This window comes from Eschrichtius robustus, chromosome 8 (assembly GCF_028021215.1).
Source record: "Eschrichtius robustus isolate mEscRob2 chromosome 8, mEscRob2.pri, whole genome shotgun sequence".
NCBI classification, from domain to species: Eukaryota; Metazoa; Chordata; class Mammalia; order Artiodactyla; family Eschrichtiidae; genus Eschrichtius; species Eschrichtius robustus.
In genome coordinates this window covers 67,878,050-67,900,401 of record NC_090831.1, presented here as the reverse complement: position 1 = coordinate 67,900,401, position 22,352 = coordinate 67,878,050, and the positions used below count along the sequence as shown (strand labels likewise).

The 22,352-nt window shown below is 35.5% G+C and overlaps 1 protein-coding gene across 1 annotated transcript in view; it reads left to right on the top strand.

The window, feature by feature from the left end:
- GLCCI1 (glucocorticoid induced 1) overlaps nt 1-22,352 on the top strand; it is a 116,639-nt gene that overhangs the window by 46,140 nt on the left and 48,147 nt on the right. Inside the window, exon 3 of the mRNA XM_068549973.1 lies at nt 6,635-6,721. Within this exon, the coding sequence (XP_068406074.1) occupies nt 6,635-6,721 (87 nt within the window). The remainder of the gene's footprint in view (nt 1-6,634; nt 6,722-22,352) is intronic.

Here is a 22,352-nt window from a genome sequence, read left to right as displayed (position 1 = left end):
GGGAGACTACTGTTTAATGTTCCTTGGTAAAGAGAAATTTCTCTCTAGCAATATAACTTTCTACATGGCTCCAAACGATATTTACATTAGTTTGTTAATTTCCAAAGATGTAATTATATGCAAATTGATATTATACTTGTAAATGGTTATTAGCCTATAAGCAAAATGAGTGAGTATATGGTCAGCTTCTTAGAACACAGATTGTGCTGGGCTTATCTAAGAATTCCAGATTTGGTAATTCTCCTATTGAGCCTGAGAATTTGCATTTCGAACATGTTCTCAGATGATGCTGATGCTGCTCATCCAGGGGCTGCACTCTGAAAGTGATCTAACAAAATGAGCGCGTAAGTTAGTAGATAGCTGAAGCATGATGAAAAAATTTGAGTGTGTAACTGCTATCACTGCATTCCTAAAGCTTTTTTCAGCTAAACTCTTCCTTTTCTTTACTCCTTGTCAACTAGTGAAGAGGCTATTTATGTTTATATCTGGTTATAAAACTATATATACTTATATACTGTTACCAGAAAAGCAAAGCATAATATTAGAATCACAGAGAGTTCCCTGGCAGTCCAGTGGTTAAGACTTTGCCTTCCAATGCAGGGGGTGTCGGTTTGATCCCTGGTCGGGGAGCTAAGATCCCGCATGCCTCAGGGCCAAAAAACCAAAACATAAAACAGGAGCAATACTGTAACAAATTCAATAAAGACTTTAAAAAAAAAATGGTCCACATCAAAGTCTTTAAAAAAAAAAAAAAGAATCCCAGTTTTCTGTACTCTTTTTTAATCAGGATAGTCTTTTCAAGACGATCTTTTAAGTTAAAAGTTTTTAAAAAGTTAAAAAAAAATTTTATTAGTCAAAAGAAAATCAAATCTCTAAAAGACATAGTTGTAAACTCTAAAAGACATAGTTGTAAACAATGAAGGGTTTGTCATTATCTATTTTTAAAACTTTTCTGTAACTTAAAATCAGACTCTAATCTTAATTATTAATTTAATTATCATTGATTTTTCAAGTAATTCTGTTTCATTTCTTGCCAGCTTTATGAGTACCTTAATATTAAGGATCATCTATGTAAGTACAGTAAAATAATTCGCAGTCAGTAATCATATTTCCATAATAGATTATAAACTATAATAAATTTCAAGGCTAAGGGTGAACCATACAAAAAATAGATTTTAAAGTTTTACATAGGATTTAAGTAAGTTTTAAATAAGATTAAGAGAATTTTGTGACGTGATTAGTTTTTTTGTTTTGTGGGGTTTTTTGGAACTGACTCTAGGCTCTTGCATGTAGAAAAAGAATATTTTCTTGCTAGGGGTTAGTTTGACCTGTTCTGAAATTGATAAAGCAGGAAAGCATATTTGCCCTTGCTAGTCTGTGAGTAAAGATATATAACAACAAAAGCACCCATTGTTCACATCTGATAAAGGACTCTTATCCAAAATATGTAAACAACTCTTAAAACTCAACAATAAGAAAACAAACAACCTGATTAAAAAATGGGCCAAAGACCTCCTAACAGGCACCTCACTAAAGACGATATACACATTGCAAACAAGCATATGAAAAGATGTTCCACGTTATATGTCATCAGGGAAATGCCAGTTAAAACAACGAGATACCTCTATACATCTGTTAGAATGGCCAAAATCCAGTACACTGGCAATGCCAGATGCTGACCAGAATGCAGAGCAACAGGAACTGTTGTATGTTGCTAGTGGGAACAGGAAGTGGTACTGCCACTTTGGAAGACGGTTTGGCAGTTTCTTACAAAACTAAACATACTGTTACCTTACAGTCCAGCATTCATGTTCCTTGGTTACCCAAAGGAGTTGAAAACTTATGTTCACACAAAAACCTGCATACAGATATTTATAGCAGCTTTATTCATAATTGACAAACTTGCAAGCAACCAAGGTGTCCTTCAGTAGGTGAATGGATGAATAAAGTGTGGTACCTCCAGACAGCAGTATATTATTCAGCACTAAGAAGACATGGAGGAACCTTAAATGTATATTACTAAGTGAAAGAAGTGACTCTGAAAAGGCAACCTACTGTATGGTTCCAACTACCTGACATTCTGGAAAAGGCAAAACTATGGAAAGAGTAAAAAGATCAGTGCTTCTCAGGGGTTTGGAGATGGTGAGGAATGAATAGGCAGAGCACAGAGGATTTTTAGGTCAGTGAAAATACTATGTATGGTACTATAATGATGGATATATGTCATTATACATTTGTCCAAACCCATAGAATGCAAAACACCAAGAGTGAACCCTAATGTAAACTATGGACTCTGGTGATAATGACGTGTCAGTGTAGGTTCATCAGTTGTAACAAACGTACCACTGTGGTGGGGGATGGCCGTGCATGTGTCGGGGTGAGGGGTATATGGGAAATCTCTGTAATGTCCTCTCAGTTTGGCTATGAACCTAAAACTGCTCTATTTAAAAAGAGTCGTAAAAACAAGTGTGTAGTCCTGTGCAGTAGGACTGTTTTCTGTTTATTTCACTCAGAGAAGAAGCATTCGTCACACAGGAAACCAGAGCTAGGAGGATGGGCCTGGGGGTTGGAGAAGAAGCTTCATGGGCTGGACTTTGGATGATTCTGAGAGGTGAAAATTTAAAAATGGCTTCTTCCACCTGTAGGTATCCTTTTCGTATAGAGGGGACTTTTTTTACTCAAACACCTTTTTGTCAGCAGTCTTAGAGATAGACTTTGGTTCTGCATTACTCAAGTGTATGAAAGGTTCAGGCAGCTAGAAAGGAAGAATCCCCTTAAGTATGGTGGCTGAAGAGCAAGCTATTTTATGTAATACCAATTACTGAAGATTATACTTCTTTCCATGCTGTCTGTGGATGATGTTAATAGGCATAAAATGAGTGTTCTGGGGTCATATCAGTTAGAAAAAGTAAAGCAGGTTTTTAAAAAAGTATTTGTGTGTGTATTTGTATATTTGAGTTTTGAAATGCTAATTGCATTGTACATTGAGTAAAGGAGTATAGTATGTAATATTTTCCAAATTTATTTGACCGTGGAATTCTTTTTCATATATTTTTTTACTAACACCCAGGAACAGTGTTATAAGTAGCACCATTCATAAAATTCTACTCTAGATTAATGGATGGAATAACAGGCCAGTTGGAAGGAATCACTTGCTGATATGAAAGCATAGAACTTTTGCTACTTTGTGGTGGTGTTTTCCTAATTTAAATGGTAAAGCATTTCTCAAATACTCAGATTTAACAAATTGGATACAAATTAATTCATCCTCTGTAACTTCACAAGCATGAGCTTTAAACAGATTTGAAGACCAAGTAGCCATCTTTGGTTTTCCTTTGACTAAAATAATTTGTTTAAAATCAATGATTAGATCAAGCCTCTTAGCCTCATCCACCAGAGGGCAGAGAGCAGAAGCAAGAAGAACTACAATCCTGCAGCCTGGGGAACAAAAACCGCATTCACAGAAAGATAGACAAGATGAAAAGGTAGAGGGCTATGTACCAGATGAGGGAACAAGATAAAACCCCAGAAAAACAACTAAATGAAGTGGACATAGGCAACCTTCCAGAAAAAGAATTCAGAATAATGATAGTGGAGATGATTCAGGACCTCGGAAAAAGAATCGAGGCAAGATCGAGAAGGTGCAAGAACTGTTTAACAAAGACCTAGAAGAATTAAAGAACAAACAAACAGAGATGAACAATACAATAACTGAAATGAAAACCACACTAGAAGGAATCAATAGCAGAATAACTGAGGCAGAAGAATGGATAAGTGACCTGGAAGACAGAATGGTGGAATTCACTCCTGCGGAACAGAATAAAGAAAAAAGAATGAAAAGAAATGAAGACAGCCTACGAGACCTCTGGGACAACATTAACTGCAACAACATTCACATTATAGGGGTCCCAGAAGGAGAAGAGAGAGAGAAAGGACCAGAGAAAATATTTGAAGAGATTATAGTCGAAAATTTCCCTAACATGGGAAAGGAAATAGCCACCCAAGTCCAGGAAGCGCAGAGAGTCCCATACAGGATAAACCCAAGGAGAAACACGCCGAGACACATAGTAATCAAATTGGCAAAAATTAAAGACAGAGAAAAATTATTGAAAGCAGCAAGGGAAAAATGACAAATAACATACAAGGGAACTCCCATAAGGTTAACAGCTGATTTCTCAGCAGAAACTCTACAAGCCAGAAGGGAGTGGCAAGATATACTTAAAGTGATGAAAGGGAAGAACCTACAACCAAGATTACTCTACCCGGCAAGGATCTCATTTAGATTTGATGGATAGAAATCAAAAGCTTTACAGACAAGCAAAAGCTAAGAGAATTCAGCACCACCAAACCAGCTGTGCTGTTCTATATGGCAGCCCGTGGCCTCTAGCCACATGTGGTTATTGAGTATTTGAAACGTGCTAGTGAGATTAAAGAACCGAATTTTTTGTGTTATTTTATTTTCATTAATTTAAATTTAAATTATTACATGTGGCTAGTAGCTTTTGTTTTGGGCAATGCAGTCTTTAGAATATAATTGTATATACGTGCAATTAAAATGAAATTTTTCTTTGGGGAGTATTTTTTGGAAAAGTTGAAACTATGATGAATATACTTCAACAATTTATATGCATGTAATTTTATAGCCACATGACTGAAAGGATTCTTCCAGTGGTTTTGTACTTTTTAAAAAACTATATATTTTACTAGATAGATTTCAGGGACATAAATATTCTTTTGTAGTTAGTTTTTATGTATTTCTTTTAATATAACCAATACTACATTCTGAAATAAATAGGTTTTCACATTCAGTTTTAAGAAAAGAATGACAATAGGAAGAAAGAAGATACTCTGAGATGAGAGACCTCAGATTTAGTTTCATTTGCCATTGGTGTGCATGGCAGTATTAAGGCATTTGCAGAATTTTTGTGGCTACTGATTTAACTCTAAGTTGGAGATACAGTTTATGTAAATTTCCTTTGAAAAAGTTAGAGCCATACAAAATGAAAATAGTGTTATAAATGTTTTCGTTAGTTATGGAACATGCCAGAAATTTTTTTCATTTTCTGTGAATATGCTTTTGAGTTTTAAACATTGTGATCCTTAATCATTTGATTTTTGATGAGAACAGTGCCTCTGCTTGGTAGAAAGGTAAAAGTATTAAGGGATATAAATTCTCGAAATAAAAGTTTGACTAAAACAAAGTCATAATTTAATAATTTTAGCATAAATTATTAAAGATATGACTACTTGGGGGGATTATTTTCAGAGGAGTTTTTCTTGTCTAGGACTGAGATTAGGAAAATTTAATAACTAAATAATTATTTGCAAGCAGTTTATTTAATATATTAGTACCTCTTATCTTTGCAATTACCAACTGAATAAAATATTTTACTCAGTATTATGACTAAATAGTTTCACTTTAGTATTTGAACTGTTTAAGCAGTTTATGTGTATTTTCATTTAACTAGCATTCAATTGTTATTGGTTTTATTTTGCAGCATCATTACTTTAAAGAGGTGGTAATTATTTAAAACTTTGTCCACAAGCATTTTGAATTGTATAGAACTGATGGCTTCTTCATAAGTTGTGTATTATGTAAAGTCACAGGTGCAGCCTCAATATGAATGATGAACTTTTCTGTATGTAATAAAAAATAATTTTTGAAGCAATATATAGTTATATTGGGTTGGCCAAAAAGTTCGTTCGGGTTTTTTCCCTAAGATGTTACAGAAAATCCCCAATGAACTTTTTGGCCAACCCAATATTTATATATGATAATCATTACCCTATATCTGTCTTAAAATAGTGGTTTTAACTTTCCCTAAGTTGCATTACACTAAGAGTCTTCTCATATATTAAGGATGGTAGTTCAATATTTTTTAATTTTTAATACAACTACTAAATGATCTTACTATTTGTCATTTAGTGATTTGTGTTATGTTTGGATGTAGTGTCTGTTATGGGTTAAATCACTGAAAATGAAGTTTTAGGTTAAAGCAATTCTGTTTTCTGCCATGTAGCTCAGGTTTTCTTTAAGATGCATTGTTTTAAATTATAGTCAGTTTAGCTTAATCTTGTTTATTTTTATAATAACTTTTTCTGTTTTTATAGTAACTTTATATTTTTCTATAAAGATGCTTGATGTTTTTCAGAAAAGGATACTATTATTAACACACTCTTTCCTGAGTATAGAAAGAGTAGTACATTCAACCCTTTACCTAACTAAATATTTGGCATGTAGGTCATCTGTAACCCCACTGCTTCTAAGCACGTTCTGTTAATCTTACTTCTCTTTAGTAAACATAACATTTCATAATGAGTTTGCCTATTCTCTTTAAAAACACCAATATGCATATTTCACAGTTCTCTTTGAATTTGATAAATTTAATGTTGATGTAAAACACCAAATGTTTTGAGTAACATTACTCAGAGACATCTTAGATTGATCATATCTAATTCAGAATAATAAACATTTCACAGGGTCATGAAATCCTAGCTTTTAAGGGATTCTAGTATTCAGTATAACCCTTTAATTGGTATGTGCTAAGATTTTGAAATATGTTTGATTTGCTGTGAGATTAAGGATAGAGGCAAAATTCTTTATTTTTTATTTTACTTACTTATTTTTTTAAAGACACCTAGCTGTTGGGTAGAAGAAGGCACAGAAAAGAGATCACATCAGCGTTCTGCATCATGGGGGAGTGCTGATCAACTAAAAGAGGTAAGTCACTTCTGTTTTCAGTCTATGTCCTGCTTTGGTCCTAGCAAATTATCTTAACTATTTCCTGAATATAATGATACTTCCTGTATTTGTGACAAACTTACCTCTCTCAGAGTTTTAAGGGTTGCCTTCCACATTTTGGTGAACAATTCTGAGTTTACATTATTTGTGCCCTTCATATTCTTTATATATATTTCTTATGTACCCACTCAGCTTTTGCCTTTCCAGAATGAAGTCTGATTTTATGTAATTTTGTCTTATTCATTTTAGTTATATTTTGTTTCCACTTCAGCTTTCTTATTCTTGAGTTACCGCAACTAGAACTATAAATCACAATTTTTACAAAGGTAGGATAGTGTTTTCTGCTTCTTATAATTTTTTAATGATATCCAGCATATTGTCACCCTTTGAGACCCGATAGTACAGTGGAATCCATGCCTTTGAGAAACAGTTATTATAACCCATTCCCTTATTATGAATAACCCAAATTATGATAATTTTATGTATTAATATATTTTTTGATTATTTTCCTGTAGTGTTATCTTTTATCCATCTAAATTCTTATTTATTTGCTTTTATAAAATTACAGAAACTTAGAGTTGGAAGGTCATCTAGTCCATCTCCTATATAAACACTCGTTAGAAAACGTTCCTCTAGTCTATTAGAGTCATTCTCAGTGAGAAGAGCTTATCACTTTGCAAGAAAACCAAACCAGTTCTGTTTGTTGCCGCTTAAGTTGTTAGTTTATTTTGTACTATATTGAACTCAAAATTATACCCCTAAGTTTTGATTCTGCCCTCTGTATCAATATTGAATAAGTCTAATTTAAATATTTGAAAGGCTTGCAATATGTCATTTTCCTCCAGGGTAAACATCGACATTCCTCTCAAATATATTTCATATGCCATAGTTTCCATACCTCTTAGTATCATTTTCATATACTATAGGTTATCAGTATTTCTCATATACTGTGGTGTCTGGACTGAATAGATATAGTAGTCTATTAGCATGATTTTGCCTGTGATTGTATTACATTTTTAGGAACTTCTTTATATTATTGATGTACAGAAATCCTCAACTCCTATCTATGCACACAAACACATATGCGCAAAATCAGTTTTTCCCAACAGCAACAAAAAACAAAGGAAGCTGAGTCTAATATATCTAGTCTAAAATAGGTACATATCTATGCATAGAATATTGAGTAATATTGAATAAAAAGTAAATTTGCTCTTTTATCTTAGAGGTAAATACAATCTCAAAGTTATAGCCAAGATTAGGTATAGTTGAACTTTGGACTATAGCAATACATGATATACACTATTAAAAAAGGAATGGCTGACATGACTGAGTGAGAGATTTAATTACTTTCCTCACAAAGCAATCCTAAAGCTGGACAAAACTGTCAAAACAAATTCAGCACTCTGGAAATCAACCAAATAAATTGAGAAACTTTATTCATGAAAAGTACTGAACTCAGGGTAAGAATCTTAGCTGCAAACAAATAGGGAGGACCAATGGCTCTGCTAGTCTGAGATTGTGGTCTCATTTGTGACAAGCAACAGACTCATGGAGTAGCAGGCTTTTATAGAGAGTTCTAGGAGGTAAGACAATCTTGGGGGCTTGATAAGTTCACCACATATCACAGGTTGATTGGAGGCTGTAGACAGGCACAGCAGAATATCAAGTGGGACTAGTCACCCACGTATCACTGGTTAGTGGAGCCTAAGAATATCTGGAAAGGAGATCAAACAGGCCTAGTGGTAATAAAATCTGAGGCCAACTTTTAAAAGGCCCAAACTCTGAATGCACTCCTCATTTCACACACAAATCCTCATTCAAATACACACACATCCTGAGAGTGGAAGCTTTACTGGATTGAGATGTTTGAGTAAAATCTCTGAATAGTTTCTGGCTAAACACTAAGGTGACACTGGAGACCAGCTTAAAAAGGTCTTAAAAAGCCAGTCGCAGAAAGAAAAATGAGGGGGGGAAAATGGAGTAGAGATATCAGCAACCACACATTGTGGGGAAAACAGACTTTCCGTCCATCAGCCACCCTGAGAGAAAATCAGAATCTAGAGTTGCTCCAATATATTATCTAAAATGTCCAACATTCAACAAAAAATTTAGAGATATGCAAAGAAACAAGAAAGGATGACCCATAGTTAAGAAAAAAAAAAGTCAATAGAAACTGTATCTAAGTGTCTCCATATGTTGGATTTAGCAGACTAAAACATCAAAGCAGCTATTATAAGTATGTTCAAAGAACTAAAGAAAACCATGTTTAAAGCATCAAAGGGAAGTAGGACCACAGTGACGCAATGAATAAAGAATTTCCACATAGATGTAATTATTATAAAAAATATACAAACAGAAACTGTAGCATTAAAAAGTATAGTAATTAAAAAAAAGTCACTAGATGAGCTTGATAGAAGATTTAAGATGGCAGAAGAATCAGTGAATTTGAATATAGGTCAAGAGAATTTATATACTCTGAAAGAGCAGAGGGAAAAAGATTGAAGAAAAGTCAAGCCTCAGAGGCCTGTGGGGAAACATTAAGTTCATACATATACACATAATGGGAGACTGAGGGGAGGAGAGGGGAGTTAAAAAATATTTGAAGAAATAATGGCAGAAAACTTTCCAGATCTGATGAAACACAGTCTATATAGATTCAAGAAGCTCAACAAACCCCAAGTAGGAAAACACACAGAGCTGCACATAGACACATCATAGTTAAACTGTTGAAAGCTAAAGGAAAAGAGAAAATCTTGAAGCTGGAAGAAGAAAATGACTCATTACACATAGGGGACCAATAATACCTTTAACAACTGGTATTTTTCTTCAGAAACAGTGGAAACCATAAAGCATGACAATATTCAAAGTGCTAAAAGAAAAATATCAACCAAGGATTCTATACTCAGAAAACCCAGTCTTTTAAAATAAAGGTGAAATAAAGTATTCCTAGATAAACAAAGATTGAGAGACTTTCCTGCTACTAGACTGTCTTACAAGAAATACTGAAGGTATTGACTCCAGTTTAATTCAAATCAATAGGAAGAATTGAAGAGTGTTGGCAAATATGTGGGTAAATATAAAACAGTCTATAGATAGATTTTTCTCATTTTTCTAAGATTATATATATAAAACAATAATTCTAACACTGTTTTGTTGGGTTTATAACATATACATTTAATATATATGACAGTAGTAACACAAAAGGGAACAAGGGAAAAGACATTTTGGAATATAGTTTCTCTTTTACTGGAATTAAATATTATTTTGAAGTAGATTATAATAAATTCATAAAGAATTTATAAAGAATTCATGTTATAATCCCTACAGCAGTTGCTAACAAAATAACTCTATAAGAATAGAAAATAAAAAGTATCAGAAATGGATTAAAAAGATACAATAAAAAATATTTATCACAAAAGAATGCAGTATAGGAGGAAGAGAGAAATAAAAAAGATGTGACAAATAGAAAAATAGCAAAATGGCAGAATAAATCCAACTATTTAAATAATTACATTAAATGTGAATGGAGTGAACATTCTATTCAAAAGGCAGAGATTGTCAAACTGGATAAAAAAGCAACACTCAGCTATATGTTGTCTATAAGAAACACATGTTAGATTCAAAGACACAAATAGGTTGAAAGTAAAAAGATGGGGATGAAAACAGTAGTGATAAGGAAACATCAAGACAAAATAGACTTTAAGACAAGAAGTATTACTGAAGACAAATAGAGACATTTCATAATGATTAAAAGGTCAATACATTCAGGAAGATATAGCAGTCAAAAATTGTATGTACATCTAACAACAGTCTCAAAATGCATGAAGCAAAACTGTGGAAGGAGAAATTCAGTTTCTCTAATTGGGGATTTCAATACCCCACTCTCAATACTTGAAAGAACTACTAAGTAGGTAGAAATCAGCAAGGAGATAGAGGAGTTCAACAGTATCATCAGTCCGTTTGACCTAACTGACATACATAGAAAACTCTACCCATTGACTGCAGACTACACATTCTTTTCAAACATGTGTGAAACATTTTCTGGGTGAGACTATATACTGGGCCATAAAACAACTCTCAGTAGGTTACAAAGGATCGAAGTCGTATAACAGAAAGAAATCTTTAACAAACCCAAATATTTGTGAATTAAAGAACACTTACCTAATACCACAAGGGAAATTTTAAATACTTAAATAAATGAAAGCAAAAAGACAACTTGGAATTTATGTGTACAGGTAAAGCACTGCTTCAAGGAAAACTTATACCTTAAGTGCGTATATAAGAAAAAGAGAAAATTCTCAAATCACTACTTTAAGCTTCCATCTTAAGAAACCAGACAAAGAAGAGCAAAGCAGAGCAAAAGCAAGCAGAGGAAGGAAATGATAAAGAATATAGCAAAAAGCAATGAAACAGAAAAATACTGGAAAAAAGCCAATGAAACTAAAAGTTGGTTCTTTGAAAAGATCAACAAGGTGTACAAACCTTTAGCTAGACTGACCAAGAAAAAAAAAGACACAAATTACTAAAATCATCAGTGAAAGGGGTGACATTACTACCAACCTTACATAACTTAAAAGTATTATAATGGAATATTATAATCAAATTTATGTCATCAATTTAGAAAATAAGATGAAATGGATAAAATTCTAGCAAGACACAAATTACTAGAAAGAAACAAATTACCAAGACTGATTTAAGAACAAATAGAAAATATGAGTAGACTTGTAACAAGTAACTAAATTGAATGAGGAATTTAAAATCTTCCCACAAAGAAAATCCCAGGATTGGATTTGGTGAATTCTATCAAATATTCAAAGAAGAAACAATGTTAATCATTCACAAACTCTTTCAGAAAATAAAAGAGAAGGGAGCACTTACCAATTCATTTTATAAGTCCAGAGTTATCTGATTTCAAAGGCAGGCAAAGACATTAACGTTTCAGATCAATATCTCTCTTGAATGTAGATGCAAAAATCCTTAACAAAATATTAGCAAACCAAATCCAGTAACTTATATAAAGGATTATACACCAAAAGCAAGTGCGACTTGGTCCAGAAATGCAAAGTTCTTTTAAGATCCAAAATTCAATTAATGTAATAAACACTATATTAATAAAATAAAGAACAAAACTGCATAATTATGTCAGTAGAGTCACAGAAAGCATTTGCCAAAGTGCAGCCTCCATTCATGATAAAAATCTCTAAACAAACCAGGAATAAAAAAGAATTTTCTCTGCCTGTTAAAGAGCATTTATGAAAAACGTACAGCGAATATCATATTCAACGGTGAAAGCCAGAATGCTTTCCTCCTAAGATAAGAAATAAGGTAGTGATGTCCACTGTCACCTTGTCACCACTTCTATTCACTTGCACAGGAGGTTCTAGTCAGGCAAGAAAAATGAGTAAAAGAAATCCAGATTGTTAAGGAAGTGGTAAAACTGCCTTCATTCACAGATACATGATCCTATATGTAGAAATTATAGGGAACATACAAATATATTACTAGAACTAATACAAGTTCAGCAAGGTTGCAGAAAAAAAGATCAACCTACAGAAATCAAGTGTTTGGTTGTTTGGTCTGAGGCGACCCACCACTGGAGCTTACAGGCACTTTGATGGGGTGAATGGCGGACTCTGGGGGGGTTCACGCCAAGGAGTACTCCCCAGAACTTCTGCTGCCAGTGTCCTTGTCCTCGCGGTGAGCCATAGCTGCCCCCTGCCTCTGCAGCCGAACTTCCAATGCTAGCAGGAGAATCTAATGTGCTGTCACAGTTGTGAAAACTGATTAAAGGTAGAGTCTATGCGACCAGAGGGCAGACAGCAGAAGCAAAAAGAACTACAGTCCTGCAGCCTGTGGAAATAAAACCACATTCACAGAAAGATCAACAAAAGGAAAAGGCGGAGTACTATGTACCAGATGAAGGAACAAGATAAAACACTAGAAAACCAACTAAATGCAGTGGAGATAGGCAACCTTCCAGAAAAATAACTCAGAATGATGATAGTGAAGATGATACAGGACCCTGGAAAAAGATTGAAGGCAAAGATCGAGAAGATGCAAGAAATGTTTAACAAAGACCTAGAAAAATTAAACAACAAACAAACAGAGATGAACAATACAATAACTGAAATGAAAAATACACTAGAAGGAATCAATAGCAGAATAACTCAGGCAGAAGAACAGATAACTGACCTGGAAGACAGAATGGTGAAAATCACTGCCGTAGAACAGAATAAAGAAAAAAGAATGAAAAGGAATGAAGACAGCCTACGAGACCTCTGGGACAACATTAAATGCAACAACATTTGCATTATAGGGGCCCCAGAAGGAGAAGAGAGAGAGAAAGGACCTGAGAAAATATTTGAAGAGATTATAGTCAAAAACGTCCCTAACAGGGGAAAGGAAATAGCCACCCAAGTTCAGGAAGCACAGAGACTCCCAGGCAAGATAAACCCAAGGAGAAACACGCTGACACACATAGTAATCAAACTGACAAAAATTAAAGACAAACAAAAATTATTAAAAGCAACAAGGGAAAAACAACAAATAACATACAAGGGAACTCCCATAAGGTTAAGAGCTGATTTCTCAGCAGAAACTCTACAAGCCAGAAGAGACTGGCATGATATATTTAAAGTGGTGAAAGGGAAGAATCTACAACCAAGATTACTCTACCCAGCAAGGATCTCATTCAGATTCGACGGAAAAACCAAAAACTTTACAGATAAGCAAAAGGAAAGAGAATTCAGCACCACCAAACCAGCTCTACAACAAATGCTAAAGGAACTTCTCTTAGTGGGAAACACAAGAGAAGAAAAGGACCTACAAAAACAAACCCAAAATAATTAAGAAAAAGGTAATAGGAACATACGTATCGATAATTGCCTTAAATGTGAATGGATTCAATGCTCCAACCAAAAGACACAGGCTCGCTGAATGGATACAAAAACAAGACCCATATATATGCCATCTATAAGGGACCCACTTCAGACCTAGGGACACATACAGACTGAAAGTGAGGGGATGGAAAAAGATATTCCATGCAAATGGAAATCACAAGAAAGCTGGAGCAGCAATACTCATATCAGATAAAATAGACTTTAAAAGAAAGAATATAACAAGAGACAAGGAAGGACACTACATAATGATCAAGGGATCAATCCAAGAAGACGATATAACAATTATAAATATATATGCACCCAACATAGGAGCACCTCAATACATAAGGCAAATGCTAACAGCTATAAAAGAGGAAATCGACAGTAACACAGTAATAGTGGGGGACTTTGACACCTCACTTACACCAATGGACAGATCATCCAGACAGAAAATTAATAAGAAAACACAAGCTTTAAATGACACAATAGACCAGATAGATTTAATTGATATATATAGGACATTCCATCGAAAAACAGCAGATTACAGTTTCCTCTCAAGTGCACATGGAACGATCTCCAGGATAGATCACATCTTGGGTCACAAATCGAGCCTTGGTAAATTTAAGAAAACTGAAATCATATCAAGCATCTTTTCTGACCACAATGCTATGAGATTAGAAATAAATTACAGGAAAAAAAGGTAAAAAACACAAACACATGGAGGATAAACAATACGTTACTAATTAACCAAGAGATCACTGAAGAAATCAAAGAGGAAATCAAAAAATACCTAGACAAATTACAACGAAAACACGACGATCCAAAACCTATGGATGCAGCAAAAGCAGTTCTAAGAGGGAAGTTTATAGCAATACAATCCTACCTAAAGAAACAAGATAAATCTCAATCTAAACTTACACCTAAAGAAACTAGAGAAAGAAGAATGAACAAAACCCAAAGTTAGTAGAAGGAAAGAAATCGTAAATATCAGAGCAGAAATAAATGAAATAGAAACAAAGAAAACAATAGCAAAGATCAGGAAAACTAAAAGCTAGTTCTTTGAACATATAAATGGAATCTAACAAAAAAAATTAAAGATTGATTCTGAAGAACCTAGGGGCAGGACAGGAATAAAGACTCAGATATACAGAATGGACTTGAGGATACAGGGAGGGGGAAGGGTAAGCTGGGACGAAGTGAGAGAGTGGCATGGACATATATACACTACCAAATGTAAAACAGATAGCTAGTGGAAAGCAGCCGCATAGCACAGGGAGATCAGCTAAGTGCTTTGTGTCCACCTAGAGGGGTGGGATAGGGAGGGTAGGAAGGAGATGCAAGAGGGAGGAGAAGCAGGGATGTATGTATATGTATGGCTAATTCACTATGTTATACAGCAGAAACTAACACACCATTGTAAAGCAATTATACTCCAATAAAAATGTTTTAAAAAAAGCTGGTTCTTTGAGAAGATAAACAAAAGTGATAAAACTTTAGCCAGACTCATCAAGAAAAACAGGGAGAGGACTCAAATCAATAAAATGAGAAATGAAAAAGGAGAGATTACAACGGACACCGCAGAAATGCAGAGCATCCTAAGAGACTACTACAAGCAACTGTATGCCAATAAAATGGACAACCTGAAAGAAATGGACAAATTCTTGGAAAGGTATAACCTTCCAAGACTGAACCAGGAAGAAATAGAAAATATGAACAGACAAATCACAAGTAATGAAATTGAAACTGTGATAAAAAAATCTTCCAACAAACAAAAGTCCAGGACCAGATGGCTTCACAGGTGAATTCTATCAAACATTTAGAGAAGAGCTAACATCCGTCCTTCTCAAACTCTTCCAAAATTGCAGAGGAAGGAACACTCAAACTCATTCTATGAGGCCACCATCACCCTGATACCAAAACCAGATAAAAATATTACAGAAAAAGAAAATTACCAATATCACTGATGAATACAGATGGAAAAATCCTCAACAAAATACTAGCAAACAGAATCCAACAACACATTAAAAGGATCATACACCATGATCAAGTGGGAGTTATCCCAGGGATGCAAGGATTCTTCAATATACGCAAATCAATCAATGTGATACACCACATTAACAAACTGAAGAATAAAAACCATATGATCAACTCAATAGATGCAGAAAAAGCTTTTGACAAAATTCAACACCGATTTATGACAAAAACTCTCCAGAAAGTGGGCATAGAGGGAACCTACCTCAACATAATAGAGGCCATATACGACAAACCCACAGCAAACATCATTCTCAATCATGAAAAACTGAAAGCATTTCCTCTAAGATCAGGAACAAAACAAGGATGTTCACTCTCACCACTGTTATTCAACATAGTTTTGGAAGTCCTATCTACAGCAATCAGGGAAGAAAAAGAAATAAAAGGAATACAAATTGGAAAAGAAGAAGTTAAACTGTCACTGTTTGCAGATGACATGACACTATACATAGAGAATCCTAAAGATGCCACCAGAAAACTACTAGAGCTATTCAATGAATTTGGTAAAGTTGCAGGATACAAAATTAATGCACAGAAATCTCTTGCATTCCTATACACTAACAATGAAAGATCAGAAAGAGAAATTAGGGAAACAATCCCATACACCATTGCAGCAAAAAGAATAAAATACCTAGGTATAAACCTGCCTAAGGAGGTAAAAGACCTGTACTCAGAAAACTATAAGACACTGGTAAAAGAAATCAAAGGTGACATAAATGGAGAGATATACCATGTTCTTGGATTGGAAGAATCAATATTGTGAAAATGACTATACTACACAAAGCAATCTACAGATTCAGTGCAATCCCTATCAAATTGCCAATGGCATTTTTTACAGAACTAGAACAAAAAATCTTCAAATCTGTATGGAGACACAAAAGACCCCGAGTAGCCAAAGCAATCTTGAGGGGAAAAAACGGAACTGGAGGAATCACGCTCCCTGACTTCAAACTATACTACAATGCTACAGTAATCAAGATACTATGGTACTGGCACAGAAACAGAAATATAGATCAATGGAATAAGATTAAAAGCCCAAAGATAAACCCATGCACATATGGTTACCTTATCTTTGACAAAGGAGGCAAGAATATACAATGGAGAAAAGACAGACTCTTCAATAAGTGGTGCTAGGAAAACTGGGCAGCTACGTGTAAAAGAATGAAATTAGAACACTCCCTAACACCATACACAAAAATAAACTCAAGGGCTTCCCTGGTGGTGCAGCGGTTAAACATCTGCCTTCCAATGCAGGGGACACGGGTTAAAGCCCTGGTCCGGGAAGATCCCACATGCCGTGGAACAGCTAAGCCGGTGTGCCACAACTACTGAGCCTGCACTTTAGAGCCCGCGAGCCACAAGTACTGAAGGCCGCATGCCTAGAGCCCGTGCTCTGCAACAAGAGAAGCCACCGCAGTGAGAAGCATGTGCACCACAACGAAGAGTAGCCCCGCTCCCCGCAACTAGAGAAAGCCCGCACGCAGCAACGAAGGCCCAATGTAGCCAAAAATAAATAAACAAAATAAATTAATAAATTTTAAAAAACCCAAAACTCAAAATGGATTAAAGACCTAAATGTAAGACCAGACACTATAAAACTCTTGGAGGAAAACATAGGAAGAACACGCTTTGACATAAATCACAGCAGGATCTTTTTTGACCCACCTCATAGAGTAATGGAAATAAAAACAGAAATAAACAAATGGGACCTAATGAAACTTAAAAACTTTTGCACAGCAAAGGAAACTATAAACAAGACGAAAAGACAACCCTCACAATGGGAGAAAACATTTGCAAAGGAATCAGCGGACAAAGGATTAATCTTCACAATATATAAATAGCTCGTGCAGCTCAATATTAATAAACAACCCAGTTAAAAAATGGGCAGAGACCTAAATAGACATTTCTCCCAAGAAGACATACAGATGGCCAAGAAGCACATGAAAAGATGCTCAACATCACTAATTATTAGAGAAATGCAAATCAAAACTACAATGAAGGTATCACCTCACACTGTTTAGAATGGGCATCATCAGAAAATCTACAAACAATAAGTGCTGGAGAGGGTGTGGAGAAAGGGAACCCTCTTGAACTGTTTTGTTTTTGTTTTTTTTCAAATACATAGACTTTTTTAAATTTATATTTTTATACAGCAGGTTCTTATTAGTTATCCATTTTATACATATTAGTGTATATATGTCAATCCCAATTGCCCAATTCATCACACCACCACCACCACTGCCCCCCGCCACTTTCCCCCCTTGGTGTCCATATGTTTTTTTGTTCTTTCTCTAATTGCTTTAGGTGTAAGGTTAGGTTGTTTATTTGAGATTTTTCTTGATTCTTGAGGTAGGATTGTATTTTTGATTTCCTCTTTGATTTCTTCAGTGATCTCTTGGTTAATTAGTAACGTATTGTTTAGCCTCCATTTGTTTGTGTTTTTTATGCTTTTTCCCTGTAATTCATTTCTAATCTCATAGCGTTGTGGTCAGATAAGATGCTTGATATGATTTCAATTTTCTTAAATTTACTGTGGCTTGCTTTGTGACCCAAGATGTGATCTATGCTGGAGAATTTTCCATGTGCACTTGAGAAGAAAGTGTAATCTGCTGTTTTTCGATGGAATGTTCTATAAATATCAATTACATGTATCTGGTCTGTTGTGTCATTTAAAGCTTGTGCTTCCTTGTTAATTTTCTGTCTGGATGATCTGTCCATTGGTGTAAGTGAGGTGTCAAAGTCCCCCACTATTATTGTGTTACTGTCGATTTCCTCTTTTATAGCTGTTAGCATTTGCCTTATGTATTGAGGTGCTCCTATGTTGGGTGCATATATATTTATAATTGTTATATCATCTTCTTGGATTGATCCCTTGATCATTATGTAGTGTCCTTCCTTGTCTCTTGTTACATTCTTTCTTTTAAAGTCTATTTTATCTGATATGAGTATTGCTACTCCAGGTTTCTTTTGATTTGCATTTGCATGGAATATCTTTTTCCAGCCCCTCACTTTCAGTCTGTATGTGTCCCTAGGTCTGAAGTGGGTCCCTTGTAGATGGCATATATATGGGTCTTGTTTTTGTATCCATTCAGCAAGCCTGTGTCTTTTGGTTGGAGCATTTAATCCATAAATTATGTTTAAGGTAATTATCGATATGTATATTCCTATTACCATTTTCTTAGTTGTTATGGGTTTGTTTTTGTAGGTCCTTTTCTTCTGTTGTGTTTTCCACTTAGAGAAGTTCCTATAGCCTTTGTTGTAGAGCTGGTTTGGTGGTGCTGAATTCTCTTAGCTTTTGCTTGTCTGTGAAGCTTTTGATTTCTCCGTCGAATCTGAATGAGATCCTTGCTGGGTAGAATAATCTTGGTTGTAGGTTTTTTCCTTTCATCACTTTAAATATATCATGCCACTTCCTTCTGGCTTGTAGAGTTTCTGCTGAGAAATCAGCAGTTAACGTTATGGGAGTTCCCTTGTATGTTATTTCTCATTTTTCCCTTGTTGCTTTCAGTAATTTTTCTTTGTCTATAATTGTTGTCAATTTGATTACTATGTGTCTTGGTGTGTTTCTTCTTGGGTTTATCCTGCCTGGGACTCTCTGCGCTTTCTGTACTTGGGTGGCTATTTCCTTTCCCATGTTAGGAAGGTTTTCGACTATAATCTCTTCAAATATTTTCTCTGGTCCTTCCTCTCTCTCTTCGCCTTCTGGGACCCCTATAATGTGAATGTTGTTGTGTTTAATGTTGTCCCAGAGGTCTCTTAGGCTGTCTTCATTTCTTTTCATTCTTTTTTCTTTATCCCGTTCCGCAGCAGTGAATTCCACCATTCTGTCTTCCAGGTCACTTATCCGTTCTGCTGCCTCAGTTATTCTGCTATTGATTCCTTCTAGTGTATTTTCATTTCAGTTATTATATTGTTCATCTCTGTTTGTTTGTTTTTTAATTCTTGTAGGTGTTCGTTGTTTAATTCTTCTAGGTCTGTGTTAAACATGTCTTGCATCGTCTTGATCTTTGCCTCCATTCTTTTTCCGAGGTCCTGGATCACCTTCACTATCATTATTCTGAATATCTTTTTCTGGAAGGTTGCCTATCTCCACTTTATTTAGTTGTTTTTCTGGGGTTTTATCTTGTTCCTTTATCTGGTACATAGCTTTCTGCCTTTTCATCTTGTCTGTCTTTCTGTGAATGTGGTTTTTGTTCCACAGGCTGCAGGATTGTAGTTCTTCTTGCTTCTGCTGTCTGCCCTCTGGGGGATGAGGCTATCTAAGAGGCTTGTGCAAGTTTCCTGATGGGAGCGGTGGATACAGCTGGGTGTTGCTCTGGTGGGCAGAGCTCAGTAAAACTTTAATCTGCTTGTCTGATGATTGGTGGGGCTGGGTTCCTTACCTGTTGGTTGTTTGGCCTGAGGCGACCCAACACTGGAGCCTACCTGGCTCTTTGGTGGGGCTAATGGCGGACTCTGGGAGGGCTCACGCCAAGGAATACTTCCCAGAACTTCTGCTGCCAGTGTCCATGTCCCCACGGTGAGCTACAGCCACCCCCCACCTCTGCAGGAGACACTCCAACACTAGCAGGTAGGTCTGGTTCAGTCTCCTGTGGCATCAGTGCTCCTTCCCCTGGGTCGCAATGTGCACACTACTTTGTGTGTGCCCTCCAAGAGTGGAGTCTCTGTTTCCCCCAGTCCTGTTGAAGTCCTGCAGTCAAATCCCGCTAGCCTTCAAAGTGTGATTCTCTAGGAATTCCTCCTCCTTTGCCAGACCCCCAGGTTGGGAAGCCTGACATGAGGCTCAGAGCCTTCACTCCAGTGGGTGGACTTCTGTGGTATAAGTGTTCTCCAGTTTGTGAGTCAGCCACCCAGCAGTTATGGGAATTGATTTTTATTGTGATTGCACCCCTCCTACCGTCTCATTGTGGTTTCTTGTTTGTCTTTGGATGTGGGGTATCTTTTTTGCTGAGTTCCAGTGTCTTCCTGTCGACGATTGTTCAGCAGTTACTTGTGATTCCGGTGCTCTCGCAAGAGGGAGTGAGCGCACGTCCTTCTACTCCGCTATCTTCTCCTCTTGCACTGTTGGTGGGAATGTAAATTGATACAGCCACTATGCAGAACAGTATGGAGGTTCCTTAAAAAACTAAAAATAGAATTACCGTATGACCCAGCAATCCCACTCCTGGGCGTATACCCAGAGAAAACCATAATTCAAAAAGACACATGCACACCAGTGTTCATTGCAGCACTGTTTACAATAGCTAGGTCATGGAAGCAACCTAAATGCCCATCAACAGATGAATGGATAAAGCAGATGTGGTTCATATATACAATGGAGTATTACTCAGCCATAAAAAGGAACGAAATTGGGTCATTTGTAGAGATGGGGATGGACCGAGAGACTGTCATACAGAGTGAAGTAAGTCAGAAAAACAAATATTGTATATTAATACATATATGTGGAATCTAGAAAAATGGTACAGATGAACTGGTGTGCAAGGCCCAAATAGAGACACAGATGTAGAGAACAAACATATGGACACAAAGGGGGGTAAGCGCGGGAAGGCCTGGTGGTGGGATGAATTGGAAGATTGGGATTGATATATATACACTAATATGCGTAAAATAGATAATAAAAAAAGAAAGAAATCAAGTATTTGTCTAGATATTAGATATGAACAATCCCCTAAATCAGAAAACAATTACAGTTGCATCAAAAATATTATAATATTTAGGAATAAATTAAACAACAGCAGTTCAAGATTTATACACTGAAAACAAAACACTGCTGGACAAAATTTTAAAAGATTTAAATAAATGGATAGACAGTTTGTTCATGGATTGGAAGACTCAGTATTATTATTAAAATGGTAATTCTCCCCAAATTGATTCAGTATAATCCCTGTTTTCTTCCCAGGGTTTTTGTTTTTGGTAAAAATTGACAAGCTAATACTAAAATATTCATGGAAATGCGAAGGGCCTAGATTGGGCAAAAGTAATTTTGAAAAGAAGGAAAAATTTGGAGGACTTGCGTGGTACAATTACAATACTTTCATATAAATCTATATTAATAAATTTGGCAAAATATTAGCATAAAGAAGAAAGAAATATAGATAAATGATTCAAAATTGTGAATCAATGAGTAAACCCTTATATTTTATGGTCAGTTAATGTTCGACAAAGCTGCCAACGCAATTCAGTTGAAAAGGACAGTGTTTCTGATAACTAGTACTGGAATAATTACATATTCATATATAGGAAAAATAGTTAGGTCCTTGACGCTCACTGTAGAGATAAATGAACTCAAAATGGATCATAGTCCTAAATATAAGCTCTAAAATTTTAGATCTTCTAGAAGACCTTGGATTAGGCAAGGCATTTTTAGATACAACACCAGGAGTAAGGCCATAAAAGAAAAAAAACTGAACTTCATTTAAATGAACATTTACACTACATGACTAAAGGAATGATAAGACAAGCCCCAGACAGAAATATTAGCAAATCATATCTGATATAGGACTTATATCTGGAATATATAAAGCACTCTTAAAAATCAATAAGAAGACAATGCACTTAAAAGGGGAAGACACTTTGATAGAAGTATTTCATCAAAGTTGTATGGATGGAAAATGACCACATGAAAAGGTGTTCAACCTCATTAGACATTAGGCAAATGCAGATTTAAACCATGAGATACAACTACACACCTACTACAATGA